At 38.7% G+C, this 15,605-nt stretch overlaps 1 protein-coding gene across 2 annotated transcripts in view; it reads left to right on the forward strand.

The window, feature by feature from the left end:
* Window positions 1-15,605, forward strand: part of RSBN1L (round spermatid basic protein 1 like) — a 53,266-nt gene that overhangs the window by 4,822 nt on the left and 32,839 nt on the right. For both annotated transcript variants that reach the window (XM_027639945.1, XM_027639946.1), the window contains exon 2: window positions 6,698-6,811. In XM_027639945.1, the coding sequence (XP_027495746.1) occupies window positions 6,698-6,811 (114 nt within the window). The remainder of the gene's footprint in view (window positions 1-6,697; window positions 6,812-15,605) is intronic.

Genomic DNA, 15,605 nt, shown 5'->3' on the forward strand with positions numbered 1-15,605 from the left:
CACTGATTCTTCTAATAACTCTTGCATTATGTTGCATGACACTTCTGGGTTTTTGGCTTTTAAGAAGTTGCACTTTTCGGTCTTGTTAAATTTGGTTTGCATCCAGTGGAATGCTCATTTCATAGTCTGTGTTACTAAAGTAGGTTGGAGAAAGCTTTGGATCTTCTTCTTTTTCCCTTCTTTAGAACTGGGACCATGAATCTTGCTGCTTTTGTTGTCTTTTTTTCTTGTGCTAAATGTATCCTCCTTCTGTTAGCTTCCATTTCCTTTGCTTTTTTTTTTTTTGTTTTGGTACTATGTGGCTTAATTCACTTCCCTCTTCCCTCTGCTGAACTCCTTAAATTCACCAGTTGTTTTCATGCTTGTGAGGCCTCTTGATCACTCTCTTATGAATTCTTTGATATATTTCTATTTAGATACCCCACTGTAAGCAGCAATATCTAGCAAGTGTTTAGGGTTTTAAGTGTGGTATTCAACAGGAAGAGGGACTTCTCAGATTTCTTTAGATGTTTGAGATGTATATGGAGTGTAGTTTTCAGAGCTGGTAGTGACATTAACTGTAAGTGTCCGCTGTTGAGATAAATTTGGAGCAGTGTATCTTTCTCCTGAGGGACCCTGAGCCTTTTTCAGATAACCGGAAGCTTTGCTAGGCAGAACAAAATCTTTCTCCTTCTAAGCTGGAGAACAAAGTCCCTCCTGTACCCCAGAATCCAGCTTTATGTGTGATCTACACAGCAGAAGGTTGCTCTGATTTTAGAATATGAAATAATTTTTCTTAGTTGACACAGGATCAGGAGGCTGAACCATCTGATCTGAAACCTCTTGTGAAGGCCTTGTTTGCAGCTGTCACGTTCTCTGTTACTGATTTCTGATGCAACTCCCCAGTGCTGGAGCTTAAACTTGGCTCATTCAGTTCTGCATGTCGAAAGTCTCCTTAGAAGTGTGAAGCTTGGAGGAATTGGGAACTGTAAAGATTGGATTTCAGTTTCTTGGAAGTATTTTCACTCTGAAAGGGGTCTGACTTCCTTTCCATTCACTGAAGAGCTTGGGGAAATGTTCTCGCCTGATAAGAATATTTCTTTAGTCTTATCTTGGATTTTAAACCTAAATTACTGTAAGGGGTGTCAGCCAGATATTCCTGGTTATTGGAACATGAAAGTTATCATTTTTGGGGGTGGTTTTTTTTTTTTATCTTGGAAATATGTTTTTTTTTCGTGTTCATTAAGTCAGGAAACCTGCTTTGCAGTGTACCTCGAAGGACCTAATAAAAGTGCAGGTGTCAAAGCTGTTAACATAGTGGTCTTAAATGTGCTTCATGTATCTGCATAACCAGTTAAACATGGCTTCTTGAGGTTTTATTTCTATGGGTGTTTGTTTAAAGTGATGAGAGAGTGCTGATGGAAGGAATGGTGACTGATGTTCTTGTACTCCCCTTCTTATCCCCCTTTCCTTTCAGTTACACTGCTGTTGGTGTTATCCATATTGATGATGTCCCTTAGCAGTAGTCTGTAAATATTTTGCCTCATATGTAGTGACAGCCCTTAAATCAAACAGAGGAGAGAGGCAGAATACTTTGAACATAATCTATGACTGACTACTAATGTGGATTACCATCTGGAAAACTGATGCAAAGCAGCTGCAGCTTTTGGCATCTGACAGGGTTGAACATCTCGCCTCTTTCAGTGCTGAAATGGACTTGCTTGAGCTCTTGCATCGGCTTCAAGGTGTGAATTTTCCAATCTGACAGTGACCACGACACATAATCCATCCACTACAGAGCATGTACTGGGTTTACCTTTTTGTCTGTAGAAAGCTTGCAATTGAGGCAAAGATCTAATTAAATGTCTGAAGTCAGATTGGTGTGTTCTGTGAATTTGGATTCCTTTATTTACTACTGCAGGAAATCACTGCAGTCATTACGAGAAGGCATCTCTGGAGTTAGGAAACAGAGGACTTTGATTATAGCCTTTAGCTGTAAATGGCTGTTTAACGTATAAATACAGTATATATCAATTTCTTTTATTTATGTACTTAGCCCAACATCCAGAAAAAAATAAAAGCTTTTGGATTTGAGAAGGAAGTATGCATATAATTCTTAATTAATTCAGTTAATTGTGTGGAGTCATTGCAAAGCGAAAGCATTCTTCAGATGCCATTTTAGGAGATGAGGCAGAACACTTCTTCATAATAGAACTCTTCCTATCTGTATGTAGCACTCTTTTTATTTTAATATACTACTGTTGCTGCATTTCTTTCATGAGTGAGTGTATTGTTTCTGTGACATCAAAAACAAAGAACATGGACTTTGTGGTGACACTCATATTGTGAACTTGAATGAGACATCTGGAAATCTCTTAATCATTGGGGCAGTTTGTGAAGAACTGTAGCCCTTGGGAAGGACTCACATTGGAGAGGTTTGTGGAGTACTGTCTCTCCTGGGAGGGACCCCACAGTGGAGCAGAGGTAGAGTGAGAGGAGAAGAAAGGAGCAGCAGAGGCAATGTGTGATGAACTGACCACAACCCCCATCCCCTGTCCCCTTGTGTCACCGAGGGAGAAGAATTAGAGAAAACTGGGAATGGAGTTAAGCCTGGAAAGAAGAGAGGGGTGGGGGGGAAGATGGTTTTTACATTTAATTTTTATTTCTCATTACCCCACTCTACTTTTGATTGCTAATAAATTAATTTTTTCCCCGAAGTTGAGTCTCTTTTGCCCATGATGGTAACTGGTATTATGTATGATCTCTCTGCCCTTAACTTGACCCATGAGCCTTTTGTTGTATTTTCTCTCCTATGTCCAGCTGAGGAGGGAGGTGATAGTGTGGCTTTGGTGGGCACCTGGTGTCCAGCCAGGGTCAATTTGCCAGAAGAATTATAAATACTTCCGTAGTAATAAAGACTTCTCCCACCAGGCAGTAGAGCTTGAAAACTAAGGTTTGAGCCCAGCTCTTACTGGACTTGCATAGCTGATTCCTACTGTACTTGGAATTTCTCTTTTTTTTTTCTAACCCTGGTAATGGCTATTTACAAACTGGTTAGTCTGTTACCAGTTATTTCCTGAGCAGTGTAACTCTCTGTCAAAATTATACAAAGTAAAAGTGGGTTTTGATAGGGGCAAAAATTCATGAAGATACAGATTTCTTTCATTTTTGCCCTGGGGTACAGATTATTTCAAGCTGTTGGCTTTTAGTGTCTTTAGAGGTATGTAAAGGCATAGGAAGTCTGAGTATTTGGGATACATGACTTCCCTGAGGACTCATTTCATCCTGTTCCCTCACAAGCTCAATAAGCTTTTTTTATTTTTTTATTTGTTAGGAGTAGTATTGATGAAGGCTAACTGCAGAATATTGTATGTACATGGAAAGCTTAGCATAAACATCTCTCACTTTTTACTACTTTGTGATCCTGTTGCCCTGTGAATGAAATGGAGACCAGTTGTAGCTCCTACTGGTAAACGTCAAAAAAGCTGTACAAGAGCATTCCAGGTTTTCATAACTTCTGTGGAACAAGTTTTTCTTGTTTTCCCTTGCCAACCTCACTTGTTGGTTGTTTATTCCCTGACATGTAGGTTGTACATTGCTTAATGTTGGAGTACTCATTTTAAAGCAGGATTATTGTGAAGAATTTTCATGTTTCTTGGTTGAAAAAGTGATATTTGGCCTGAAATTGTGTGGCTGAAGGGAATTGTTACCTTGCCTTAGAGAAGGTACTCGGTGAGATACTGGTCTGTGGCATTTTGGAAAGTCTCAGAGTTCTAGGCCTGTAGTGAGCTGCATTGGCTTTATTGGGCAGCATCGTGTGATGGCTGCAGTTTTGGAGACTGTGCTTGGAGAATTGCACTTGCCCTTCCTTGTAAGGTGTCTGAGCTGTAGGCATGTTACCATCGTGTTTATTGACTAGAATGACTGTTGGATGCTTCTAAATTTACAGACTTTGTAGAGCGGGCGTAGCTAGGCTGCAGTAGATCTTGTGTTAATAATAAAAAAAATAATAAAGTAATTTGGTTGATTTTTATCCCTGCATTCCAGGGATGCTGTGAAATGCAATTTCTATCCCCGAGGAGAATAATCTGCAGAATTTTGAGAGTCGTGTTTGAGTTCTCCAAGGCAGATTAGAAAATACATATTAATATTTGTAAACTGAAGACATTTGGCCTGAGAATTAAGCTCAAGTGTTAATCCATGGAATGACTGATTTTGACAGAGATTTTTTTAGTGTATGAAATTTTTTCTTTATTTCAATATTTATGTCTTTTTTTAAGAAGTACTATCGCTAATCTGTTCTGTGAGCTTTGAGAGAGGAAGTCTGAAAATTTGTACGTTTGAATTGGGATTCTCAACTGTTCTTTACCTGCCTCAGACTATTGACTGGTTTTGTTACAGTACTGTAATTTCTAGAGGGGAAACAGTTAAGTAAACTCTACTTCAAACCTTCCTCAGCTTCATTTACATTGCATTTGCAATGGCTTGAGGTGTGATATGCTTGTGGCTGTTGCTAGAGGAGGTCACAGGATGCTTCCATTGTTTCTCTTGTCTGGAAGGTTTCACCATTGACTCTGCTAATTGCTTTCTAGATGTGAAAATAAACTAGAGGCTCTTGAAAAGGTTTTGGCTTGTTCTCAGTCCTTATGTTTTGCTTCTGACAAAGCTGGAAGATTCATTGGCCTGTGATGCTATTCATGAGCTGGCAGTAAAGGATTCTTTCAGTCTTTTGTCCTCTCTCAGCAAGGCTCAGCATTTGTATATGCTCTTCAGTCTTTCTTTCGTTTGTAAGTGATATCAAGTCAAGTGTGCCTCTTAACCATACCAAAGTGTGGAGATAAAATCTAGGTCTTCCCATGATAATTGTAATCCTGGATGAGTCGAGCATTCAGCACAGGTTATAAGTCAAGCCTGGTGTTACTGCTTACTTGCTGAGTGTCTGCTTTCAGAGTGTTACTTAAACTCCTGTTGTACAATTTATCTCTGACTTCATTCTCTTGAGTTGCAGGGGATTTACAACGTAGGGATTCCTTTTTGGGTAGAGACAAACTGGAGAGGAAGGTTTACGCCTGCTTAACCTATTCCTAGAAAGGTTTGTGTTGCTTAGGAAAACTTGTTTGGTTTCCATGGTCTGCTGTACACAAATCTGCTTTGTCATCCACCTCTTCTCACTGAGCTGTTAGAAGGTTTTTCTTGGACATGACTGTGGACATGACTAAAGCTAAAACCGACAGCTTTAAGCACAGCTACCTGATTCCTTGTTTTTGTGCCAGCATAGTTTCTCTTCTCTTCACGATGCTTATCTTGATCTGTGGATAGACAACAGGCATATCTCAACTGCCATCTCTTATGGGTTTTATTTACTTTCTTAGACTCTCCCTTAAATACATTTTTCCCTTCGCCCTGACAACTGCGAGGGTTTGACTTCTGTATCCTTACTAGAAGGCTCCTAAAAGGAAAGGTATGAATGCTGTGTAGTCATTGTTAAAGCATTCATTTATGTGCATTACTGTCAACTCCTTGCACCTTTATTAACATGTTTCATGAGTAGTTTGGGGGCCACTCTATACAGCCTTCTGGAACTGAGGAATATTTCTGATATGTTAGTAGTGAAGATACCTGCTGCTTCTATTTTATACAGATGCTTAAGGAAGAGTAATTGGATTTCTCTTTGCTTCCACTTGGGGTTTATAAAGCAAGCACCATGAATAAAACATCAGGATTGTCTCAGCTATATTACTGAGAAAGCATTCTGAAGCATAACATTATGTAGAAGCTTGAAATCAGATTTCCTCTTTCCCTGTGGAGGTTAAAAAGCTCAGTATACTCTTGGAGCAGGTACTGGCTTCAGGCCAAGACAGGAGGCATGAAGTGCTGGCTGCAGTGCATATAAGCCTAGTAAAATCTGACTTCTCTAAATGCTTGGCCTCATAAGTGAATCTAAACTCGGCTTGAAAAGATGACTTTTGAAATGATTAATTCCTATGGTTCTGGTATATTACATGCAGAAAGCATGCCTAAAGGCTCTGCTTTTGTGTGTCAGGGATTTAAAAACATGGAGTGACTTGACAAGAAAGTAAATGAATAATGAGACTACTCAGGTGAACTGTTGCTGATTGTAGGTAAGCAGGGGAAGCACAAGAGAATTACACTGGCTGTGCAAATACAGCACATTTCATGTGTTTTTATTAATTACATCTGACTGCGTTAGTGTAGCCTGTGAACATAATGTAAAAGATTTTTAGCTGAGAAATGATGTCAAGATACTTGCAAAAGCCTTTAAGTTCAGAGTATGTGTAGATAGGTTAGGAGGTTTCCAGTGTAGATGTTCACCCAGGAAAATGCAAATTATAGTCTTTTTTTCCCCTCAATTCTTATGTAATGCGTGCAATTTGAATTTCAAGGAATGAGCTGACTTCAGATGCAAAATGAGAGCAGAAGGTATAGCAGTAAGCAAAAATTTTTAACTGTTTACAGTTAATTTGCTGGGTTGTTGTGTACAGTTCTAACATAACAGAAACAAAACTTGTGTGAGTTAAAGAAGCTTATGTTGGATTATACAACAGATAAATATTAGCTTTTCATATTATAAGTACTGGGATTTTCTTGTAACTCCTCCTTTTATCCTCTTAATAGAGCTTACATAAGAGTAATATGAAGCATGTATGTGACAATTAATTTTCTGTTCCCACTTAATTGTGAAATATTTGCATTTCAGCTCAAATCAAAGACAAAGTTAAAGAAAGGGAAAAGAAGCAAAAAGAGAAGAAGAAGCATAAAATAATGAATGAAATCAAGAAAGAAAATGGAGAGATCAAATTATTGCAGAAAGGTATGTTCAAACTATGTAATGTTTTTTTCATTCTAAGTTCTTAAAATATTTGTGTTTAGATACTGGGTTTCAATACCGTGGTTTTCATTTAGCTTATGCCATTTTCTCTAGTTAGTTGGTATGAGGGTTGCAAGTTAAAACCTAACTGTAGATGTTACTTTTTTTGTCAAATGTATTAGGTGCTGGAGATTAAAGATAAAACTGTCACCATGGTGTTGCATATACAGTAGTAGTATTAGGAAAGACCAGTACTTCAAGGAATAATATTGGTGATACCTTGTTCAGTAACTGCAGAGAAGATGCAGGTTATCATTTTATATATTGTGGAGAAGAAAAATGAATGTGTTACATTTTATGTCTACAAAACTGAGTAACTAAGGAGTTGTAATTCAGAAACTTTGTCAAATACTAAAATGTTACATGCAACATGCAGCCTTAATTTTGACTAATTTCTTCAACTTTGTTTTCTGTAAAGGAATGTCGTTAAGAAAATGTTTTCACATGACTTGTGCATCCACTGATTGTTGGAATTGTACAGTAGTTGAGGCTGGAAGGGGCCTAGTCTGACACTGCTCCAAGTAGGGTCAATTAGAGCAGGTTACCCAGGACTATCAGACTGTCTCCAAGGGTGGAGGCAGCACAGTCTCTCTGGACAATTAGATTCAGTCTAGATATAAGGAAGATTTTTTTATGATGATGGTGGTGAGAGACTGGAACAGGTTGCCCAGAGAGGTGGCAGATGTCCCATCCTTAAAAATATTCAAGGTCAGGATATTCAGGTTGGATGAGGCTTTGAATAACTGGATCTAATTGAAGATGTCCCTGCTCATTGCAGGGGGGTTGGACTAGATGGCCTTCAATGGTCTATTCCGACAGAAACTATTCTATGAGTCTGTTGTATGATCTTTGCTATGAGGAGAGACTGCTGGGACTGAGAAGGCTGGAGAAGAGGCTCAGGGGGGATCTCATCAGTGTGTATAAACACCTCATGAAAAAGGTTGTCAGCCTATGCTGGTTCATGGGGTTATTCCTCTCAGGTGCAGGGCTTTGCCCATCCCTCTGTTGACTTCAAGAGTCCCCCAGGTTGGCTCATTTCTGCTGTGTCTCAAGGTCCCTCTCACAGGCAGCACAACCCTGGGGTGTGTCAACCCCTCCTTCCAGTTTTGTGTCACCTCCAACTTGCTGAGGGTTTGCTCTGTCCCATGACGCAATTAATGAAGATGCTGAACAGTACTGGCACAAGATATCAAGGTCTGGATTAATCCAGTAGGGACTGTTTTCCTCCTGGGCTTTATAATGCTGCTTACAACCCTTTGAGCACAGCGGTTAAGCCAGTTCTTGAACTACCTTAGTCTTCACTTAGGTCATGCTACATTAGATTTTTTGTGAGGGTGTTGCTTATTTGAGTAGACCAATTTTTTTTTTTTTAATATGTTATTTTCAGATTCTGCTTTTGAAGTTAGGAACAAATTCCTGATATGTTTTTCTGTTACCTTGTCTGCTGTAGGATTTAATTTAGAAACCAGAAACTGAAACCCTCAAATCAAAACTTGATCTTCAAAATGTTCCTATGAGGTCAGAGGCACAGAACCTGGTAATTACTGCATCATATATGATACTCTGCACACAAGTTAACTGTATTAGCTATGACAGCTTCAAACCTGCTTTGATCAGATCTAAAGGTATTGCCTTGAACACAGGAGTGCAAACTGATGACTTCCTGTGAGAGGGACAGGTGTGACTTGTCTTTGCTGAGCGTGGAAGGAAGTTGGTGGTTGAGATACTGGAGATACTGAGCAAAGCTTAACTGCCTCAACAGTGAGGTTCTTCAGGCTTTGAGTCACAGCCTTTTTTTACACTGGGTCCTGTTTCTGTTGCCGTTCAGTAGATCAGGTGGAAGCTGCAAAGACAGGAAGTCTTCTTACACAGATCTAATAAATGATGCCTAGTGGGGCTGTTGAGCCAAAAATGGTGCTTTACTTTCAAAGTAATGTAAAAATGTATATGCCCAGGGACTGTGTTAGAACATCTCTGCCGAGTAGCAGGATGGGTTGTTCTCATGGAGAACGCTGCTACAAGTGCAGTAGATGCCTTACTCTATTTCACTTGACTTGTTGCCAGTCAAGTGTGTTTTAGGTGTTCTTTAAGGTGTTGGAAGGAAGTGTTTTTAGAAGCTATGTTTGCTTTTTCAGTATCCTGCAAAATTGACTCCTATTTCAGGAAAAGAAGGGAATGTGTCAGGAGAGCAGATAGATTCTCTCCACCGGGTTTGTATCCCATTCAGAACAGCAGGTCATTGTTTTCTGTGGGCCTCCAAAATCTGACTGGATGTGCTTGTATGTGCTGCGACATTCATACAACACTTCCTGAGTTGTTTAGCTGATCTGGTTTTACATCCTGGGCAACAGACAGCAAAGGCAGAAGTGCTTTAAGGAGCAGCTTCTTGTATGTGTCAGTCTCTGTGACCTTCTCAAATATTAACTCTATCTGAGGGTGTCTTCTTCCTGTGTAGCAAAGGCTCCAGGCCCTATTGTTCTGAGCTCAGAATTTACTGCGTGGGCTTTGAACAAAGTTTTGGAATGAGTCTGCTTCCCTTTTCTTTGCATTTTTGATTTTATGGTTGGTTTTTCTTTTTTTGTTTGTGTATGTCTAGAGACTGACACTACAGTGCCTAAAGGCATTTTATTTCCTTTTCCTAGTTATTAGATCTATATCTTGTTGTAAAATGTTGCTCTGACCATCTGTTTGTGACTTACTTTCTTTAAGGGGCTGGAGGTAACAGTCTGTGAGACTTCAGACAGCTAAAGTAGCTGGCCAAGGTAAAAGGTGACTAGTTATAGCAGAAGTCAGTAGTGAGGGACTGATGCATTTTGAGGGAGAGTTGGTGCATAAGCCTGATTTTGGTGCTTTAAGCTGAATGTGGAAGTGTTACTTGTATGAGGAAGCTCAGGGGTGTAAGCTGTTCATCTGCCTAAACTTGTGTTGGCGTTCTGTTGAAAGCCGTGATAAAACTTGCCAATGTTGGAGACAGACAGTTCTTGAAGAGGGTATTTTTTTTTGCAGTTCCTGAGGCTGCTAAAGGAAATGAGGCACTTTCAGAGAGGCTGATGGCTTTTGTTATGAATCTAGAATGAAAAGGTTTTTTGTCACCCTTTTGCACTTGAAGATGTATTCTCTGAAGAATAAAGCTATCTAATTGCCTCTATGTGTCTCAATCTGTTATGTGGAAGAGCTCAGTTTTTGGAAAAAAAAAGGCTTCTTGGCACATGCATATTGCTAAAAATTCAGAAACTATAAGTGAATTAAACTTATTTTTTATAAAAATTGCATAGTAAGCAGTTACCTTCTAGAAATGGAGAGTTTCATACAAAAAATTTGATGTGACTGAAAGTTACTGGAGGTTCTGCAAAATGGAAGATGATTAATAGGTTTATTTGTAAACAGTCCCATTTGTGTTTTATCTTTAAGAAAAAAACAGTCAGTCTTATTTTTCACATTATTTATATCAGAGCACAGCAATAGCTAAAAATGCAGTAGGAGAAGTTCTTAGTGTGTGTTTCTGCAAGGTTAAATGCCTTGGTTTATTGAATGCCAAAATGCAGGAAAGAACTGAAAATGAATATTTTATTTTGCTGGTATAAACATATGTAAGTACAAAGTGTTTTATAAAGCTTTCTGTTGTTATTATTCTGGAAGAAATTACATTTAATTGCACATTCTTATTAACCTTTTAAAATTTTTATTGATGGGTTTTGCACAGAAGTAATTATAAAATTGGAATATCGAACACAAGACCTGAGTCATACTGCATGCTTTTTTCCCATCCACTGTGTTTTGTCTGTGTGTATCTTTAGGGAGAATGTTGAAGGACTTATTTGCACTTTAGTTGATGGGACATTGAGGGAATGGGTAAGACTGAAGTAAGAGTGTAGGGCACACAACCCATCACACTGATTTGCCTGTAATACTGAGTTTGCTTCACAGTCCTTATGCTCCAAGTTACTATTACCAATAAAATATATGAGTTTGGGGTAAAACACAGATGTTGAATGTGATGGAGCAGGTGGCAGCTGGAGGGAGAGCTGTACTGTAAAGCTTTGAAATGTGTCTTGCTGGAGGTGGGGGTCTGGGGCTTGAAGCAAAGGCTTCTGGTACATCAATGAAAAGTGAAAGCCTTTTTCTACAACTGCTTGCAAAATCTCTGGGTTTTTTATATAATTTTTTTAAAATGAGATCTGAAGGCTGTGGTTACAAATTATGATAGTCTATTTAGCATATGCACGTGTATTATTTGGAATATCTTTTTATGGTGAAGACCGTGGAAATAATTGTAGTTTTTGAATTACTGTGTTTCAAAGATAAGACTTCTGCGAGAATTTCAGTGCTGTCACATTTATAGGAGTTCTTCCTTTGAGAACAGTCTTTGTACCTCTGGATTATTGCTAGTAAATATCTGAGTAAGTTGTTAGGCTGCGTGCACACAAAATATTTTTCTTTTACCCTCTGATTGTATTGTTTATAGGAAGTGGGTTCAGTTCTAATTTTGATGCCACAGATGAATTAAAATACTGTGATGGTCAGTTCAGAAAAGAGATCTGCTTCTATGTGTGTTTCTCTGCTGTCTTTAAAGTTCTTCCATAGCAGAGTGAAAAATGCTGGTAGAGGAGTGTGTGCGTGTTGAAGTGAAAGACTTCATTGAAACAAGGTGATTAAATCAGCACCTTTTCACCTCATGGTGTATTTTAAGATCAAGGAGTGCAGAACTGCATAAAACCTTTGTCCTGCATTCATTCCTCTTAGATTTTTCTTCTCATATGAAGACTTTTAATTTTGAACTGAAATCTTCTGCTAGGCCTTTCCTCTCCACAAAGTTTTCTGTCCTTGCTTTTAGTCTAGCTGGGATTTCTGTTAATGTTTTTTATTTGGGTTGTTCCCTTATTTGGAGAACAGATATTTAGATGTATGGAAGGAATAACAGGTTGCTGCTTTTTGATATACTTCTATAAAGTACATAAAATATATATAAAATTATAATTTAACTATGTTTAATGTGGTAACTCAGATGACCAGACTCCAGAGGCTGTTTGCAGACTTCATATTTTCAGTCTGTTTGTTGTAGAAAAACTAACTGGAAATATTTTAGAGGTTTGTATTTTTTTATTTGTCGCTTTTTAAATCTCTGCTTATTTTACAACATGCCATTGAAGTTCATTGGTGCAGTTGTTGGAAAGGATGTAGGAAGAAGCATGTTGGGATCTTCCTGTATGGCTCTGTAGGTAAGGGATGGTTATATTAAGGAGCTGAACATGGTAAAGTCGATGCATATCTTTGTAGCAACTTTTATCACATGTTGTGTTTGTACACCCAAAAGTGTCACTTTCTGAAAATCTTAAATAGCTGCTCTCAAGGTGGTCGTGACTATTCAGCTTTCAGGAGACAACATGAAACAGGATTATTTGATGTATTTTAGGCTTGACTTTTCTGATGTTTAATAGTCAAGCTTTCAAGCCTGTAAATAGAATAAGATAGCTGTCAGTTCTCAGTTACTCCTGCTGTTTGGTTTGTTTCCTGGGCTCTGTACTGAGGCATCTTGAAATTGTTTGTTTTCAGCACGTGGCCTATTAGCTTTGCAACGTGTCAGCAGCTGATCTTGCTCATTCCCCTTATTTGTGGAGTGACTGTGCATTTCATGTCTGTTTAGAATTCCATGTGCCCATTTTAACTCAATTAGGAAGTCAGTTTTCTAATAATTTTGAGCTATTTTTAATATGTTTTTCATTAACTCACCAAATTATTACATAGAATCATACTTATTGAAAGAGATTTAAAAATAAATATATAACATGTGATACGTTAGTTAACTGACAGTTTTTAGATTTTTTTCCTTTTTTTTTTTTTTTTTGGCCACCCTAAGTGACAGTGGCTTCAAGAACACATAATTCTCTGTGACTGCATATTTTATTTATTTACTGGTTCGTGAACGGCATCTTGGCTGGTCCTGTTCAATTTTTTAGTGTTTGTGGTTATGAACTTTAAACTCCCTGGAAGATCCAGGGGGACACTTCTGTGGTTTGAACTGGGCTTTTTGTGTTGGCTATTTAAAGACTCAGCCTGAAGAGCTGTAGCAGAGCTGAGACATTATATCAGTAGCTTCAGAGTGAATTGCAGCGAGAGTCGTGTCTCTGGCCGTGTGGGACTATGGGAAGAAAGTGAAGGTCATTAATTGGAGGTTATTCTCACTTGTCCCTTACTGGAGAGGGCTGCAGTGGGAGGTGGTTGGTACAGGACCAAGCCCAAGACTAGAGCCATGTGCTGTAGCTGATGGCAGAACAGCCAGGGCCTTGCAGAGCGAGGGGTGTGCAGGCAGCTGGTTGGTGCTGCTGTGTCTGTTCATGTGCCACAGAGTGAGGAGGAAGCTGCTGTGTGCCAGTCCTTCGTTCACTTGAAAAAAATCTGGGAAATGTGGTCCCTGTTTAGGCTTCTCTGCGTTGATGTTCTTTCATCTTTCTACTCCTCACCAAGTGCTCCTCAGCTCTCTTAAATTTTGGTGACTGGGCTTTCCTCAAGTGCAGAAATCAAAACTGTCTTTAGTTACTGACTGCTATTAAAAATGTTTGTGTCTTCCTGCTACTAGTTGTCAGCTAGAAAGCTGTGGTAAATGAATAATTTAGTTATTAATTTTTGGGTTTTGTTTTGAAATGTCAAAAGTCCCTCCTTAATAATTTTGGTGGCTGTGACCTCAAAGTTGAGAAATGCTGCTCTGGTTGAAGCAACTGAATGAAGTATTTTACTTCATGGCTTCTGCTCGTTTAAAATTTCGTGTCAAATGTTCTAATGGACAAAACACAACATAAAGTAAACTTCAGGTAATGCCTAACTTTTCTAGGTGTAAAAACTTACTCTTGTAAAGTGTCTGTAGTTAAGCAGAGTTCAGGCTGTCTAACATTAATTTAAAATACAAACGTGGTTCATCAAGTAATAACAGAGCATTGGCTGATTTATATAAAATTTGAATAGTTCTGAATCTCAGTCCTATGCTGTGTCTGACAGGGATATTGTGTCACCACAAGAAATGAAATGTACTAAGTTACCCTGAAAGTTCTACCTTTGCTATAGATGCATGTATGATAGAAGTAAGGCGTGACTTACCTAGATGATGGTTAAAAGTTTGTTTAGAGATAGTTCTTATACTGCTGAGTTTGTGCATGCATCAATAGAATGAACGTACCTTTCCATTCTTCTAACTTCCTTAATAATGTGCTGTGAGTTTTATGACTCCATCCTCATGCAGACATGATTAGCCAAATAAGAGCAGAAGGAGAATTAAAATTTTACTGTTCTTTTTTTTTTTTTTTTTTTTCCCCAGTCCAGTTAAGTGTGAGCTCAGTCTGCTTTTTAACTTCAGGTCAAGGGGAAAGCTCCTGTAAAAGTCTATGGGTGCTGAGGGTTTTTCTACTCATCCCCTGTCTCTGTTATTTCTCATTCTTGGGATCCTACAGCAGTTCTCTGACTCACCTTAACTAACTTGTTTTTAATTCAAGTGAAAATTGTTAACTTCTGTCTTGAGTTTCCAAACCATGCAGTGGAAAAAAGTTTTATGTTTATAGCTGGTTCAGTAGCTGTGTGTGTCTAAATGCATCTCAGGACACAGGGACAAAGATGCTGTGCACTGCAGAATGGGTGCTGTCTTGGCTGCAATTAGATTCTAGCAGTTGTATGGATATGTATGTATGTACACACCTTTATTGTGATTGCTGGTGAAGGATCTCTGAAACACCTATCTCTGAAAGTTTTGGGTTGTGAATGCCTCAGCAGTAAGTACTTGAGAGGTGAAATCAGCTTGCATCGAGAACTGCACTGCTGCTGCCAAATCTTGCTTAAAACTAAGCTGGCTTGGATACCTCAGTCTTGTGTTGGGATCTTTATTTAGCCTTTTGGATTGCTTACTTAATGTTTTCACAGAATTCTGTATGTCTGCTCTGAGGCAACTCGATTACTCCCCTAGGGAGATGTGGAAAGCAGCTGTTCTTTTTTGGTGTCCATTAGCCAAGTGTCAAAGCAGCATTATTGGTTTTGGAAGCAGCAGCACATTTTACTTTAAAGTATTTTGATATATGCAGCAGAGGAGTGACTGGATGAGTGGGTTTCTGCTCCTCTCTACAGCTAATGCAGAAGAAGAATAAGATGAAAGTATTTATTTGGCATTGCTGATAGCAATCCCAGTATTTCAGCACACTAACTCCTTTTGCTGTTAGAGTATTTGCAACTTCTGAGCAGCTTTAAATACCTACTTCAAAGTGGATCTTTGAAATTCAGTAGAGCAGAAGCCTTAGCCTAGAAATGTGCTTCCTTCTCATTCTGTCACAGTCTATTCAAGCTTTGCTAAAAAATCCTGCTTATTTCTAGAAATCAGTTTTCCATTTTGTGTTTGTATTCTTCAGGAAAACTGTCTGTATGCTGAAATAATTGAACATAAATATTCTAAAATTGGGGGTTTGTGGATGTCAAAGCAGGATGGGGAGTGAGCACTGTGCAGCACCACCCACACTCACTGTAAAAAAGGACAGAGGGAAGAAATTGTAGCCTGATCCATATTACAGTTAAATAAACTAAAACGTTACCTTTAAAAGATAAATTGTGTAACCTCTATGTTGAATTGAAGAGTTCAAGCTTTGGGGTTAGGGAGCTTTCTGTTAAGGTTTGTTAGGAAATGGATCCTGTCTCCTATATGTACTGTTGTGTGAGGTGATGGGACTTCCTTCCCCCCCCCCCTTAGAAATTCAACGTTGTTCAG

Source organism: Corapipo altera, unplaced genomic scaffold (assembly GCF_003945725.1).
Source record: "Corapipo altera isolate COAL_440 unplaced genomic scaffold, ASM394572v1 1b, whole genome shotgun sequence".
In the NCBI taxonomy this organism is placed as follows: Eukaryota; Metazoa; Chordata; class Aves; order Passeriformes; family Pipridae; genus Corapipo; species Corapipo altera.